Source organism: Sminthopsis crassicaudata, chromosome 4 (genome assembly GCF_048593235.1).
Source record: "Sminthopsis crassicaudata isolate SCR6 chromosome 4, ASM4859323v1, whole genome shotgun sequence".
NCBI classification, from domain to species: domain Eukaryota; kingdom Metazoa; phylum Chordata; class Mammalia; order Dasyuromorphia; family Dasyuridae; genus Sminthopsis; species Sminthopsis crassicaudata.
Genome location: NC_133620.1, coordinates 402,461,448 through 402,475,512, shown reverse-complemented (window position 1 = coordinate 402,475,512; position 14,065 = coordinate 402,461,448). Strand labels below are relative to the sequence as shown.

Sequence of the window (14,065 nt, the reverse complement as noted above, 5' to 3'; positions counted from 1 at the left end):
ATTAATCTTCTCAAAACACATTATGCATCTTGGTTGCTTTGATAAATTTGCTAACTCTTGGAGTATTGAAATTTTTTTATCTGCTTTAGATGGATTCAAAGAAAAAAATATGTAGTTTTAGTTTCTTTTTTCTATAGGAAACAGATATCCTCATGGAAAAATTACAGAAAGATTCACGAGTTGTGCAGCAAGTACAGGCCCTTGTAAAAGAGGATGAAGAATTGATGACTCAGGAAGTAATCATTGTACAAGATTATGCTGAGGTAGTTTTAAATTCCATCAAAATAATTCCACACACCCATGATGTCCTTCATACTAAATTAAACAAAGTTAGGTTCCATCTCCCAGAACATGAATGTTATAAACACCTAACACTGGCCAGATCAGTTAACCTCAGTCTTCCCATCAATAAATGAGATGTTCTCTGAGATCTCTTCTAACTCTAGAATTAATCATCATCACCATTATCATTATTAAAGTTAAATTTATTGTTTACTTTAGAAATAAAGCAAGTTGTAAATATATTTGAGAAATTTGCAGCTTTTCATGTTCAACTCTTTCTATTCTATTTGGTATATGGAAATACCTATTTTATCTGGTGTTTGTTAAGTTCAGAATTAAAATAATTTCTTTAAAAAAAAGTATATTCTGCACCAAGAATTTTTAAAAATATGTAAAACTTTTAAAAGTCTCTTAACATCTCTATTGGGTAGATTGGGATGAGTATTTTTATTTCCATTTCACATATAATACACTGAAGTTCAGAAAAGTTTAATGATGTGACACATACCTCATGTGACCCTTTCAGATCCAAAATTTGTACTTAAGGATACTGGCCATAGAGGAGAGAAAAATTTAAGTATTCTCAGGAAAGGAAAGGTTGTCATTTTTTTTTCTTCCTTCTCTCCCTTCCTCCCTCTTTCCTTTCCCTCTTTCTCTCTTTCTCTCCTTCCCTCCCTTCCTTCCTTCCTCTCTCTTTCTTTCTTCTCTTTTTCTTTCTTTTTCCTTTCTTTCTTCTTCCTTCTTTCCTTTCTTTCTTTCTTTCTTCCTTCCTTCCTTCCTTTCTTTCTTCAAAGCAATTGGACTCAAATGACTTGCCCAGGTCATGCAGCTAGGAAGTATTAAATGTCTAAGGTCAAACTGAACTCAGGTCCTTGTGACTTCAGCACTAGTGTTCTATCCACAGCACCATCTGTCTGCCCCCAAGATTGCCATTTCATAAAGTCTTTTTCAACAGACATTTCTCATTTATATCTTGTCACTTTTAATAGAACTCTCCTGAGGGTTTTATTCAAGTTAAAGTCAGCCTTGTGACTATGTGTCACTGTGTCACTATTTGCCATCTCTTCTACCTGTATCCTGCACAGTCTAGGACTGCTACAATAACAAAAGTGTCTTGAATGTAGGAAGGCTTAGCAAATATTTGTTAAGTTAATGAGTAGCTACTTTAAACATTTCTAAAATGATTTTCCTCTAAAAAATCTGTCTCTTGAAGGGTTAACTATTGATTTATTAGGAAACTTTGCTTCTCTTGGAAAATCTATTGTCCAATTTTAAGTTGTAAATATTAGAACTTTTAATCTGTTTCATTATCGATGTTTTCTGCTCTAATTTTGTACTTTTTTTGTTTTTTTGGTTGAGGCAATTGAGGTTAAGTGACTTGCCCAGGGTCACATAGCTAGGAAGTGTTAAGTGTCTGAAGCCAGATTTGAACTCAGTTCCTCCTGATTTTAGGGCTGCTGCTCTATCCACTGCACAACCTAGCTACCCCTAATTTTATACTATCAATGAATAGAAATTGTATCTATAGCTTTCTCCCTATATTTCTCCTCTCTTCCTTTGCTTCTTTATATTCTTCTCTTTTCTTTTCTTTCTATTCTTTTCCTTCTTTTTCTGTCTTTTCGCTTTCCTTTTTATTTCTCCTCATTCTCTTCCTTGTTTATACATAATGTACATCTGAAATACACTGATTAAACTGATAAAATTATAATGCAAATAAATTAACTAATGACATTCTGTGTTTAATCAATGAACATTCTTGCTTACCATTTATTAACTTTAACTAAGAGTCACTAACTTTTGGTGTTGTAACCTTACTGTAGAAAACACAAGAAGAACTAAACAGAGTGATACCAGCTTTTGAAGAAGCAGTAATGGCTCTGAATGCCCTCGATAAAAGTGACATATCTGAAATAAGGTTTTTAATTTAATTTCTAAATTCATTATTTAATTCTTTAAGTGTATATTAACAGTCCTAAAATAATGACCTTTATGATTTAATATTGTTCTGATTTTCTTCCTACTTCTCTATGCCTAACCATTTTCCTACGTTTAAGTCAAAAAAAAAAAAAAAGCTAATAATTAGAAGTAAATGAGCATTTTAAAATATAGTGCTCTGTTTGATTTTAAATGAATATATTTACTTATATTCCCAATTGAATGTAAGGGAGTTGTAGGCAGGGACTATCTCATTTTGTTTTGTTTTATTTTGTTGGGTTTTTTTTTGACTGGATTATTGGTTCTGTTACAGAGTATACACACATCCGCCCTATCTCGTACTGACTGTCATGAATGCAGTCTGTGTCCTCCTGGAAAAGGAACCTAGCTGGCCAACCGCAAAACTACTCCTTGCACATCCTAGATTCCTAAAAAGATTGGTTACCATGGATAAGGATAATATACCCGAAAAGGTAAAAAGTAAAGATCTTATGAAGGAAGAGCTACATAAATAGTATAGTTCAAATTGTATATTTGACTTGAATTATTGATGGATGTAAATTAGGTAGAGTAACCAAGAAAGTTCTGTGTTTAAACTGACTGATGGTGTAGAATTTAGAGCAAGAGGTAATATCATCCAATCCTTTCATTTTACCAATGAAGACATTGAGGACTACAGAGATTAAGTCAATGTCACACCAAATGTGAGTGGTAATGCTGGGATTTGAACCCAGGTTCTCTAACTCCAAAAGGCACCTTAGAGACCACTCAGTCCAATTTCCCCATATACGTGTTTTATATACCTATATATCTAGGGGTGTATAAAAATTTCTTGGGCAAAAAAGCAGTGATGAGTAGAAAAAGGTTCAAAAGCCCTGAGTTAGAACAGGTTTGGGTTTGGGTTACTATTATACCCAAATAGTAAATTTAGATTTGGTTTGGTTTTTTAAAGTTATGTGTCCTAGTTATATATTCATATGTATGTGTTTTAAAATATCTTCTCTGAAATTATAGCATAGCAGTTCTAAGAAGTACAATTAGAACATGATATAAATCAAAACTCTTGTTTTTCTTTATATAGTTCAACATGGTGCCAGTATCTCTTTTGGATATAGATATTTGCTAGGGTGTCTACTATAGGTAAAAGGATCAAAATATTCTAATCAATCCCTTATTTCTATAACAAAAGCAGTTATGATATGCATATGCAGGAATAATATATCAAATCCAGAACACTTTTCTGATATAATGTAAATCTTTATTCCCTCTAGGCATTTACAAAACTAAGAAAATATTTAAATTTACCTGATTTCACCCCAAGAAAGATTGCTCAAGTATCTGTTGCCTGTTGTTCCATGTGCCAGTGGGTGATAGCTTTAAATAACTACCATCAAGTACGGAAGGTGTGTCTTTTCATTCTTAAAGAAGATATTGCAATTATTTCACCAATGTGAATGTAGTATTGGGATATATGATGTTGTAACAGACCTAACATCACCACTCTGTTAGCTAAAGTTCAATTTTGGTAAGTTATGCAACAAGGACATAGACGCCTTTGGCTTCTCTGCACATGACCTACCTGTTCTCCACATGGAAGTTGTCTGGTTTACAGAGAAGGACAGGGTGCATCACATAATCTTCAGATATCTACTAGAATGTTGTGGCCCTGACATCCCTAAGTGGGACTTTTTAATGCCCCTAAATCACCCAGAGGCAATAGAGTCTCAAAGACAACTTTCTTGCCTTTTAGGAAACACTAATCCCTATACAAGAGGATGAATGATGAGAGTCATAGTCCTATCCCCCTAGAATACCTCAAAAGATCCACGATTTCAACAGTATGGTTCCTTCATCTAAGGTCCTTCCTTTTCCAGATTTCTCCTTTATTTCTCCAGAGAGGATCTATCCAATATACAAAGGAGCTTTCTCTCTATATCTCATGAATAGCAAGGAAATATTCAGACTGTCAATCTCTTTTCACTAAATAGCTATATAATATATATGCATATATAGTTTGGATAAAATATTATTGTACTTTTGATAAAATCAGCAAAGAAAAATTAAAATATTTTCACTGTACTTAATATATATTAAAATTTCTGAGTACATATTTATATATATTTTCATAGAAATAGATTAAAAACATGCTCTACTTCTTTTGCTGAAACTTTATTTACACTTCCTATAGTTCTTTTTAAAAACATTTTATTAATGCTTTCTTTAATGTTATTATCATTTTCCAGTATCCTCACCCTCTTCCTATAGAATCCTCCCTTGTAACAAAAAAGGTGGGGAGAGAAAAAGGTATTCTTAAAACAAACCAATGTATTGACCTTGTCCAAAGTACACTCCAATGACAATAATCATTGTTTCTTCCTCCATTGACTTTCACCTTTCTTTTTCTCTTTCCAATAGGAGGAGGAATGAGGAAAGAGGGAAAAAAAGTAAATGTTTGATGACTTTAAAAATTAAAGAAAAAATAAAAACAATTCCTAAATGTTCTTAAAATGACTTAATATAGGATGGCTGTATAAGAATTTAACACAGAAAAAAATGTGTTTAGAATAAATCACCTTTCTTCTGGCAAAAAAAAAAAAAAAAAAAAAAAAAGCTTTTTTTTTTCAAAATAGATGGCAAAATAAGAATCACAATTTAAGTCCTATATCCTAAATTTCGATTTTGCACCTTAGGAATTTTCCATCTTCTCTCTATACTTGTTTTGATGATATTCAGGTTCCTATTTTGCACTTATTATTATCTATTAGAGTTCTATTGGTAGATAATAAGCTTATTAAGCCATTGATGTTGGAATTGATATAGTTCAATAGTCTCAGCTGAAAAGGAATGAGCGGAATAAAGAACCGGGAGTTATATTATTATCATCAAAAGCTTTCATCAAGCATCTATTTTGGAAGGGTATAAGAGAAACATTTAGGAAGTAATTACCAAGTCTTGATTAATCACATTTGTTTTAGAATGAGAATATTTTAAGTTTTCAATCTGCTTTCATATTTCCTTTGTTTTGAGCCATTCATATCATTCATATCATTATGAAGTTGGACTCAATCAACTACCTCCTTTGTTCCAGGTGCTGTGCTAGGTGCAAAAAAAAATAAAAAGAACAAAAGTAAAACAGTCTGCCATTAAGCATCTTACATTCACTGGGGGAGACAACAAGTACATAGATAACTTTGTATAAATATATGCAATATAAATGTAATAACGGATGTGGAGGAATTAGAAGTTTAGAGAGTGGGAAGGAAATCATGAAATATTTTATTTAATAAAGGGGATTTTGAAGAAGGCATTCCAGGAAAGGCAAACTGCCCACTAAAAGGGCCAGAACAGAAAGAGAAAATGTAATGTGTGAGGAACAGCAAAAAGTCCAACTCTAAGAGTCTCCCTACTCCAATCTATCCTCCATTTAATCATTAAAGTGATTTTCCTAAAATGTGTACCTCTCCATATCATACCTGCCTTATTCATTCAATAAGTTCTATTGGTCCCCTATTGCCTCCAGGATCAAATACAAATGTTCTGTTTGGCATTCAAAACCTTAGCCTTTTCACTCTTTGTACAACTTACTCTCTGACACATATTTTTGATCCAATGACACTAGACTCTAAGCTGTTCTATAAACAAGGCATTCTATTTCTCAAATACATTCATAGGCCTTCTCTCTGGCTGGATCTCATTCTTGGTACACTCTACTTTCTCCCCTTTGACTACTGAACTCCTGGCTTCCTTAAGTCCCATCTAAAATCACACCTTCCATAAGAAACTTTCCCCACCCCCTCTTAATTCCCATGCCTTCCCTCTATTAATCATTTCCCATTCATCCTGGATGTAGTCATCACGTATATGGGTTTTTTTTAAATTGCATTAAATATTTCATTTTTCCCAGTTACATGTAAAAACAATTTAAACATCTATTTTTAATACTGAATTCCAGATTCTCCCCCTTGCTTCCTTCTTCCCCCATTAAGAATGCAATCAATTCAATATAGGATATATGCAAAACATTTCCCTAATAGTCATGTAGCACAGACAAAAAATCTCAAGAAAAATGGAAGTTTTTTGTTTTTTGTTTTTTAAATCATGCTTCAATCTGCATTCAGACATCATCAGCTCTTTCTCTGGGGATGGATAGCATTTTTCATCATAATTCCTTCAGAGCTGGCTTGGATCACTATATTGTTGAGAATAGTTATGTCATTCATAGGTGCTCATCTTACAATATTGCTGTTACTTTATACACAGTATATTTCACTTTGCTTATGGAAGGGAAGTCTTTCCCAATTTTTCTGAGAGCATACTGCTCATCATTTCTTATACCACAATGGTATTCCATCATAACCACATACCATAATTTATTCAATCATTCCTCAATTGATGAGCATCCCCTCAATTTTAAATTCTTTGCCCCAGAAAGGAGCTGCTATAAATATTTTGAGACATATTGTTTTTGTTTTTGTTTTTTTAATCTCTTTTGGAATACAGACCATAGTGACATTGCTAGGGTAAAGGATATGCATAGTTTCATAGTCCTTTGGGCATGATTCCAAATTTTTCTACAAAATGGTTGAATCAATTCACAGTTCCACCAAGAGTGCATTAATGTCTCATTTTCCCCATATCCTCTCCCTCATTTGTCATTTTCCTTTTCTATTCTATTAGCTAATCTAATAGTTATATAGTAGTACTTCAGAATTGCTTTAATTTGCATTTCTTCAGTCAATAATGAGTTAGAAAATTTTTTCACATGACTATAGATATCTATGATTATTTCAACTGTAAATTTCATATCTTTTGATCACATCAATTGGGGAATTATTTGTTTTTATAATTTTGACTCAAGTCTAAGTTTGAAAAATAAGACCTTTATCAAAGAATCTTGCTTCAAATTTTATTTCAGAGTTACTCTTGTTAAGTGTATTCCCTTACCCATTTATTTTATTCTTTCTCTCATTTCACCTTGTCCCTCATCAAAAGTGTTTTGCTTGTGACTACCCCCTCCCACAATCTGCCCTCACTTCTATTATCTTTCTCTTTCTCTTATCCTTTTGCCATCCTATTTTCCTCTAGGGTAAGGTAGATTTCTTTATACCCAATTTAGTGTGTATGTAATTCCCTCTTTGAGCCAAATCTGAGAGTAAGGTTCACTCACTACCCACTTAATTTCCCCCATCTTCCTCTTCACTGGAAAAAGCTTTTTCTTGCCTCTTTTATGTGTAATAATTTGCCCCATTCTAACTCTCTCTTTAAAGAGTTCTCCTAATACATTTTTCTCTCACTCCTTAATTTTATTTTTTAGATATCATCACTTCATGTTCAACTACCATCTAGATAGATATAAATATAATTACAAATATAATCTTCCCATATAGGTATGCAAATCATTTAACCTATTATTAAGTCCTTTATGATTTCCATTTCCTATTTACCTTTTATGCTTCTTGAGTCTTGTATTTGAAAGTCAATTTTCTATTTACCTCTGCATCAAGAATGCTTGAAAGTCCTTTATTTCATTGAATACACATTTTTCCCCTGAAAAAATTATACTTAGTTTTGCTGGGTAGGTGATTCTTGGTTGTAATCTTAGCTCCTTTGCCCTCTGGAAAATCATGATCCATGCCCTCCAATCTTTTAAAGTAGAATTTATTTAATCTTGTACTATTCTGAGAGTGGTTCTACTACACTTGAATTGTTTCTTTCTGGATGTTTGCTGTATTTTCTCCTTGACCCAAGAGGTCTGGAATTTGCTATAATATTCTTTGGAGTTTTCATTTGGAGATATCTTTCAGGAGGTTGGTCAATGGATTCTTTAAATTTCTATTTTACAGCTGCTTCTAGAAGATAAGACAATTTTCCTTGACAATTACTTGTAAGATGATGTCTAGGCTATTTTTTTAATAATGGTTTTCAGGTTGTCTAATAATTGTTAAATTTCCCCCCTAGATCTATTTTCCAGATCAATTGTTTTTTCAATGAGATATTTTACCTTGTCTTCTTTTTTTTCTATTCTTTTGGTTTTTTTTTTTTTATTTCTTGATTTCTCATAAAGTTGTTAGCTTCCATTCACTCAATTCTAATTTTTAATGGATTATTTTCTTCAGTAAGCTTTTGTACCTTCTTTTCAATTTATCTAATTCTATTTTTAAAGGAATCATTTTGTTCAGTAGGTTTTTTTCCCCATTTGGCGAATTCTACTGTTTAAGGAGTCCTTTTCTTCAGCGAATTTCTGTGCTTCTCTTTCTATTTGACTAATTCTGCTTTCTAAAGCATACTTCTCCTCATTGACTCCTTGTACTTCCTTTACCATTTTGGGCTAATTTGTTCTTTAAGGTATTATTTTCTTCTGTCACCTTTGGCAGATTTGTTTTTCATTATTTTCTTACTTAATTCTTATTTTTCTTCCCAATTTTTCCTCTATTTCTCACATTTGATTCTCAAAATCCTTTCTGAGCTCGTCCATGGCCTGAAATGAATTCCTATTTTTCTTGGGGGTTTTGGATGTAGGAGTTTTGACTTTTTTATCTTCTATGTGTGTTTTGATTTTTCTTGTCACCGTAGTAACTTTCTAAGGGGAGAATCTTTTTTGTTGTTTTTTTCATTTTCTCATCCTATTACTTGACTTTTAACTCTTTATTTAAAATAGGACTTTGTTTCCAGGATGGAAAGTACACTGTTACAAGCTTTAAGATTTTTGTGCAGCTGTTTTCAGAGATACAAAGTGGTATGCTTTAAGAAGAGGTGTGGCCTGTGTTCTGATCTATGAGTAACCACAGATCTGTTTTGCCCTGAAATGATAAGGAGGGTCCCCACTCTATTGTGGCTACAAGGTCTTGTATACTAGTGCTCCTTCTTCCCCTGGAGTTGCCATCCAGAACTGTCCCAGATCTTAGTATGGGCAAAGCAACTGAGAGCTCTCTCAGTGCTAGCAAAGAGACCTCTGTAATCTCTTTCTGACCAACTGTTCTATACTTTTGTCAGTTGGTAGAGAGGTCTGGAAACCATCACTGCCTCTCTGTGGCTCCCAAGGCCTGATCTGCTTTGCTGGAGCTAGGGCTATGCTGGTAGGGTTTGCTCTCTACTCTCACCTTGGTATGACAAACTTTTCCTGCCAACCTTCTAAGTAGTCTTTGGTATCTGTGGGCTGAAAAGTATGGAAACTGTCATTACTGCCACTGATTCAGTCTCCCCATCCATCATGTATATACTTTCTTTGTAGATATTTGTTTGCATATTGTTTCCCCCATTAGATTATAAGCTCCTTATAAGGTGAGATTATCTTTTGAATCTCTTTGTATCTCTAGCACTTATATCCCTAGCATTTAACACAGTGCCTGTGACCATCTCGGGGGCTTTGGTGTTATCAACAAGGATAGGGACTGGGTGATTTTGGCAACACTTGTGTCTAGAGTTTGGGGCCACTGAATAGAAAGTGAAGTAGATAGAAAGGAAAAGGTACTTAATATTTAATAAATGTTGATTAATTGATTGAATGGACCATGTTGTATGGATCGTGGAGTACATAAAAATAAATAATGCATAATATGCAGCAAAGAGAGATTGGAGGCAGGTTATAAAAGACAATCAATGATCAGCAGAAGAGTTTGTATTTAATTCCAGAGACAATAGAAATTTTGTTGAGCAAGGGTGACAGACAAATGTGTATCTTAGGAGTATCACTGTCGCAGCTGTGTATAGAATGCGATTAGGAAGCTATTGTAACATAATCCAAGCCCAAGATGTTGAGAGCCTAAACTAGGAGGACTGCTATGTGAAAAGAAAGGAGTCAGATTGAGAAATGTGGAATCAGACTTGACATTACTTGGTTGTGAAGAGTAAGGGAGAGTGGGAGAATGAGGATGACTCTGAGGAGCAAATCTGGGTGGTTGCAAGGATAGTCATTTCCTCAAGATAGATTAGGAAGTTCAGAAGAGAGAATTCAATCTTAGACATGTTGAGTCTGAAATGTCTGGTTTGAAATGTCCACTAAGCAGTTGGTGATGTGAGACAGCTTAAAAAAGAAACCACATCTAGTTATAAGAATCTGGGTATTAGAAGCATAGAAAAGATGATTAAACCCATAAAAGGCAATTAAGTCACCAAATCATAATTGAATGATGTCAAAGCAAATATTTTTAAAGGTTCATCTGCAATAAGAGATGGAGCAATTTACATGTTACAGCCACACAGGAGAATCATACCTTGCAGACAACATAGAAAATTAGCAAGATGGGTCAGTGTTTACTTCTTACTGAAAGTTTAACAGTAACCAAAGTAAATGGAATGTTTCTATTTCTAAATGTTTACAGCAGGAAGCATGGATACTATTATTTAGGGGAAAGGAGTTGGGGAAGATGGTGGATATTGATTATGTACTTGATTATGTACTTTATGAAAAATAACAGCCATTTCTAAGCAGAACGGAATTAGAGAATGGATATTAATTTGAAGAAGTTGCACTTGATCGAACTGAAGGGTTTTTAAAAGTAGATAAGTTTTTTTTCCATGCAAATTACTAAAAAAAAATAGGTAATTACTAGAGGGATTTCAGAAAGAAAAGCATGTTGATTCACAATTTATTTTAACTGTGAAATACTCTAATGATTGTGTATTTAGTTTTGGAATTATACTCAAAAAAATTACTGCATATCTATGCCCTTTTACCCAGAATTCCACTGCTGAATGCATACCTGAAAGAGATTACATATGTACCAAAGAGTCCAACATCTGCCAAAATATCCATCATTCTTTGTGATAGTAAATGACTGGAAACAAAGTGGCTGCCCATCTAGGGGAGAATGGCTGAAATAATTATGGTGGATAAGCATAATCAAATTTTTTATCAAATAAGAAATGATATTTGTCAGGAAGTCATAGAACAGAGAGAAAATTTAAATGAATGGATATAGCATGAAATAAACAAAATCAAGAGAACAATTTATATAGCAATTAGAACTCTATCATTAAGAGATTATTAAAAAGAAGCTGATCTCTGAGTAATGAAAAAATAAATGAATATTCCTGATCATGGCAATAGTCAAAGACTGCTAAGACACAACATTACATACATTACCAAATAAGATCTTTTTGCTGGGTACTGTTGCTTAATTTTTTTTTTATTTGGTTTGGCTTGGTTTTGATTTTGGTTTGGTTTTTCTTTTTGTCATAAGAAAGGGTTTAGTCTGAGTGGAAAATTACTGTGATGCAAAATTTTAAAAAAAGGTATCAATAAAACATATTAAAAGATAAATTTTTCTGCCTAAAAGTTCATGTTAAATAATTCCATTCTTAGGAATAAATTTGCTTTCTTCTTCAAATAAAAAAATATGGGCAAAAAAGTTGACTAGTATTATTTCCTATTATTGAGGACACAGCCAGTTAACTTTTGGTAGAGCTATCTATTATTTCTGTTGACATTAAAATGTAAAACTACTATAAGAGATTATTACTGGATTAATATAAAGTTCAACCAAAAAAAGCTAGACCATCTATGAATTTCTACCAAGACTAAATAATATTAATCCAGACAAACAATGTGCTTGAGTGTAGAGGAACTTGGAATTTCAGAATATCCTGGTATGAGCTGAATGATGACAAACTTAATGTTACTTAATTTAGAAGTTGGAAAAGCATTAAATTCAAATACACTAGAACTTCATCACTAGCACTATTTGTTAATTCTTATGGGAATAGAATTTTCCCAAAGACTGATCCATTTTAAACTCCTTTTTCAAAGTGTTTTGTTGTTTTTTTTTTCCTTTATAACATGGTAATTCCATTTACAAGATTAGTTCCCCCTAATTGACCATCTATAAGACATATTGGGAAGCAACTAAATGGCACAGTGGATAGAATATAGGACCTGAAGACAGAAATATTCAAATACATGAGTTCATACTTGGCTTCAGGTACTTATTAACTATGTGACCCTGAGCAAATAACTTATCCCTGTTTGCCTCAGTTCCTCATCTATAAAATGAGCTGGAGAAGGAAATGGCAAATCACTAAGAATCAGACACATTATATATATATATATATATATATATATACACATATATATGTATATATATATATATATATATATATATATTGGATCATATGTTAGAGTCCAAGTAATATATTTGTATATCAGTGTTAATTGAATTTATGTAGACCTGGTACAAATGGAAAATGTATCAATTAACCCTAATGTCATTATTCCAAGCAACTTCATTCTAAGAGCTGGTAACTGTGACATATATTTTAAATATGAAGGGTATTTGTGGCATAAAAATAATATTTAATAATTATTCCTTACTCATGTTGAAATATTGTGACTTTTTTATCAAGATGTTGCAACCAAAACAACGCCAAGTAGCTGAAGCTCAAAGAATACTCCAGCTTGGTCGAGAAAAACTGGCAGAAAAACAAAAGGGTTTAGAATTGGTAAGAAACTTGCTTATTTTGTTATTCTGTCTTGTACTTTCAATAATTTTACTATCCTGGCAAAAATATTAGGAAGAAAAATTAAGTATTTTTAGTTCACTATTTCATTATATATCCCTAACAAGAATCACAGTGACATCATATATTTAATCATATCATAATCATAATTTGAAGAGCTTTTAGAGCTCTTTTATAGTATTTACAACCTGGAATATGGGTGAAGGTATATATGCAAACAAATATTAATTTATCATGGGTTCAACATCACAGAACTTTTTCTTTTGTTACATATTAATGCATTTTTTCAGACATTTATCATCATTAACATAAATAAGCAACATGGGACAGTGGAATAGTCTTCAAATTGGGCACACTGCACAGCCAAACAATCGGCTGGTAGAAAAACGAGTCTGCATGTTACAGTAGGAAGCTAGTTATAGCAGAATCCCACCACTCTGTTTATCTGTTAACTTCCAATACAACAACAACAAAAATATCACTATAATTGTGGAAAATGTATAGAAGAATTGCACATGTTTAACATATGTTAGTTGCTTGCTTTCTAGAAAAGGGGTTGAAGGGAAGAGAGTGAGAAAAAAATTGAAACACAAGGTTTTTCAAGGGTGAATGTTGAAGGCTGTGCATGTGTTTTGAAAATAAAAAGCTTTATAAAAAAGGAAAAAAGGAAGAAAAAAAAAGAAAACTTAATCACTACAAAATGAATCCTACTTTGGTTTTAAAACTCATCTTTCAATAAGGAGACCACCATTATTTAAAATGGAATGGATTATGAGGCAGCCTTATGAAGTAGAAAGAGTTTTAGATTTTAAATCAGTGGATCAGTGAACAGTTTTACATCTCAGCTTCGCTTGCTTATTGCCCATATGTGAATTTGGACAAATGACTTAAACTACCTTAACTTCAGTTTCCTCCTTGATAAAACTGAATTATCTCAAAGGTCCCTTCCATCCTAAATTGATGAATCTAAGAGATTGTTAAGCAAAGTGAGAATTAAATGTTTTAATCTTTAATTTACATTGGCTTTCAGGTTGAAGATCATTTGAACTCTTTACAACTTGCCTACGACGATACTGTCTCTGACAAAGAATTCTTAGCAGAACGGAGACAAGTGACAACTAAACGCTTAAATACAGCTTCTGTTTTACTAACAGCTCTACAAGATGAGAAGGTATTCTTTCTTTTCAGAATTAACTTGATCTAAAGTTTATTATTTTCATTATGGTTTATTTAACTTATATTGAGTCCTTTCTTTGAAGAACTCAAGGAGTTACTTTTTTCTTCTGGTAGTAAACTGTTCTTATCTGACTCTCTACATCCTAATTCTTATCATATTCATTAACCAGTACCAGTAAGAGTAAATTTAGAAGATTCATAGTCTATATAACTATTT

The 14,065-nt window shown here is 32.7% G+C and overlaps 1 protein-coding gene across 1 annotated transcript in view; it reads left to right on the top strand.

The window, feature by feature from the left end:
* Window positions 1–14,065, top strand: part of DNAH14 (dynein axonemal heavy chain 14) — a 347,573-nt gene that overhangs the window by 254,949 nt on the left and 78,559 nt on the right. The window contains 6 exon segments of the mRNA XM_074264888.1: window positions 138–263; window positions 2,103–2,197; window positions 2,531–2,690; window positions 3,489–3,620; window positions 12,559–12,654; window positions 13,703–13,843. Coding sequence (XP_074120989.1) covers window positions 138–263; window positions 2,103–2,197; window positions 2,531–2,690; window positions 3,489–3,620; window positions 12,559–12,654; window positions 13,703–13,843 — 750 coding nt within the window.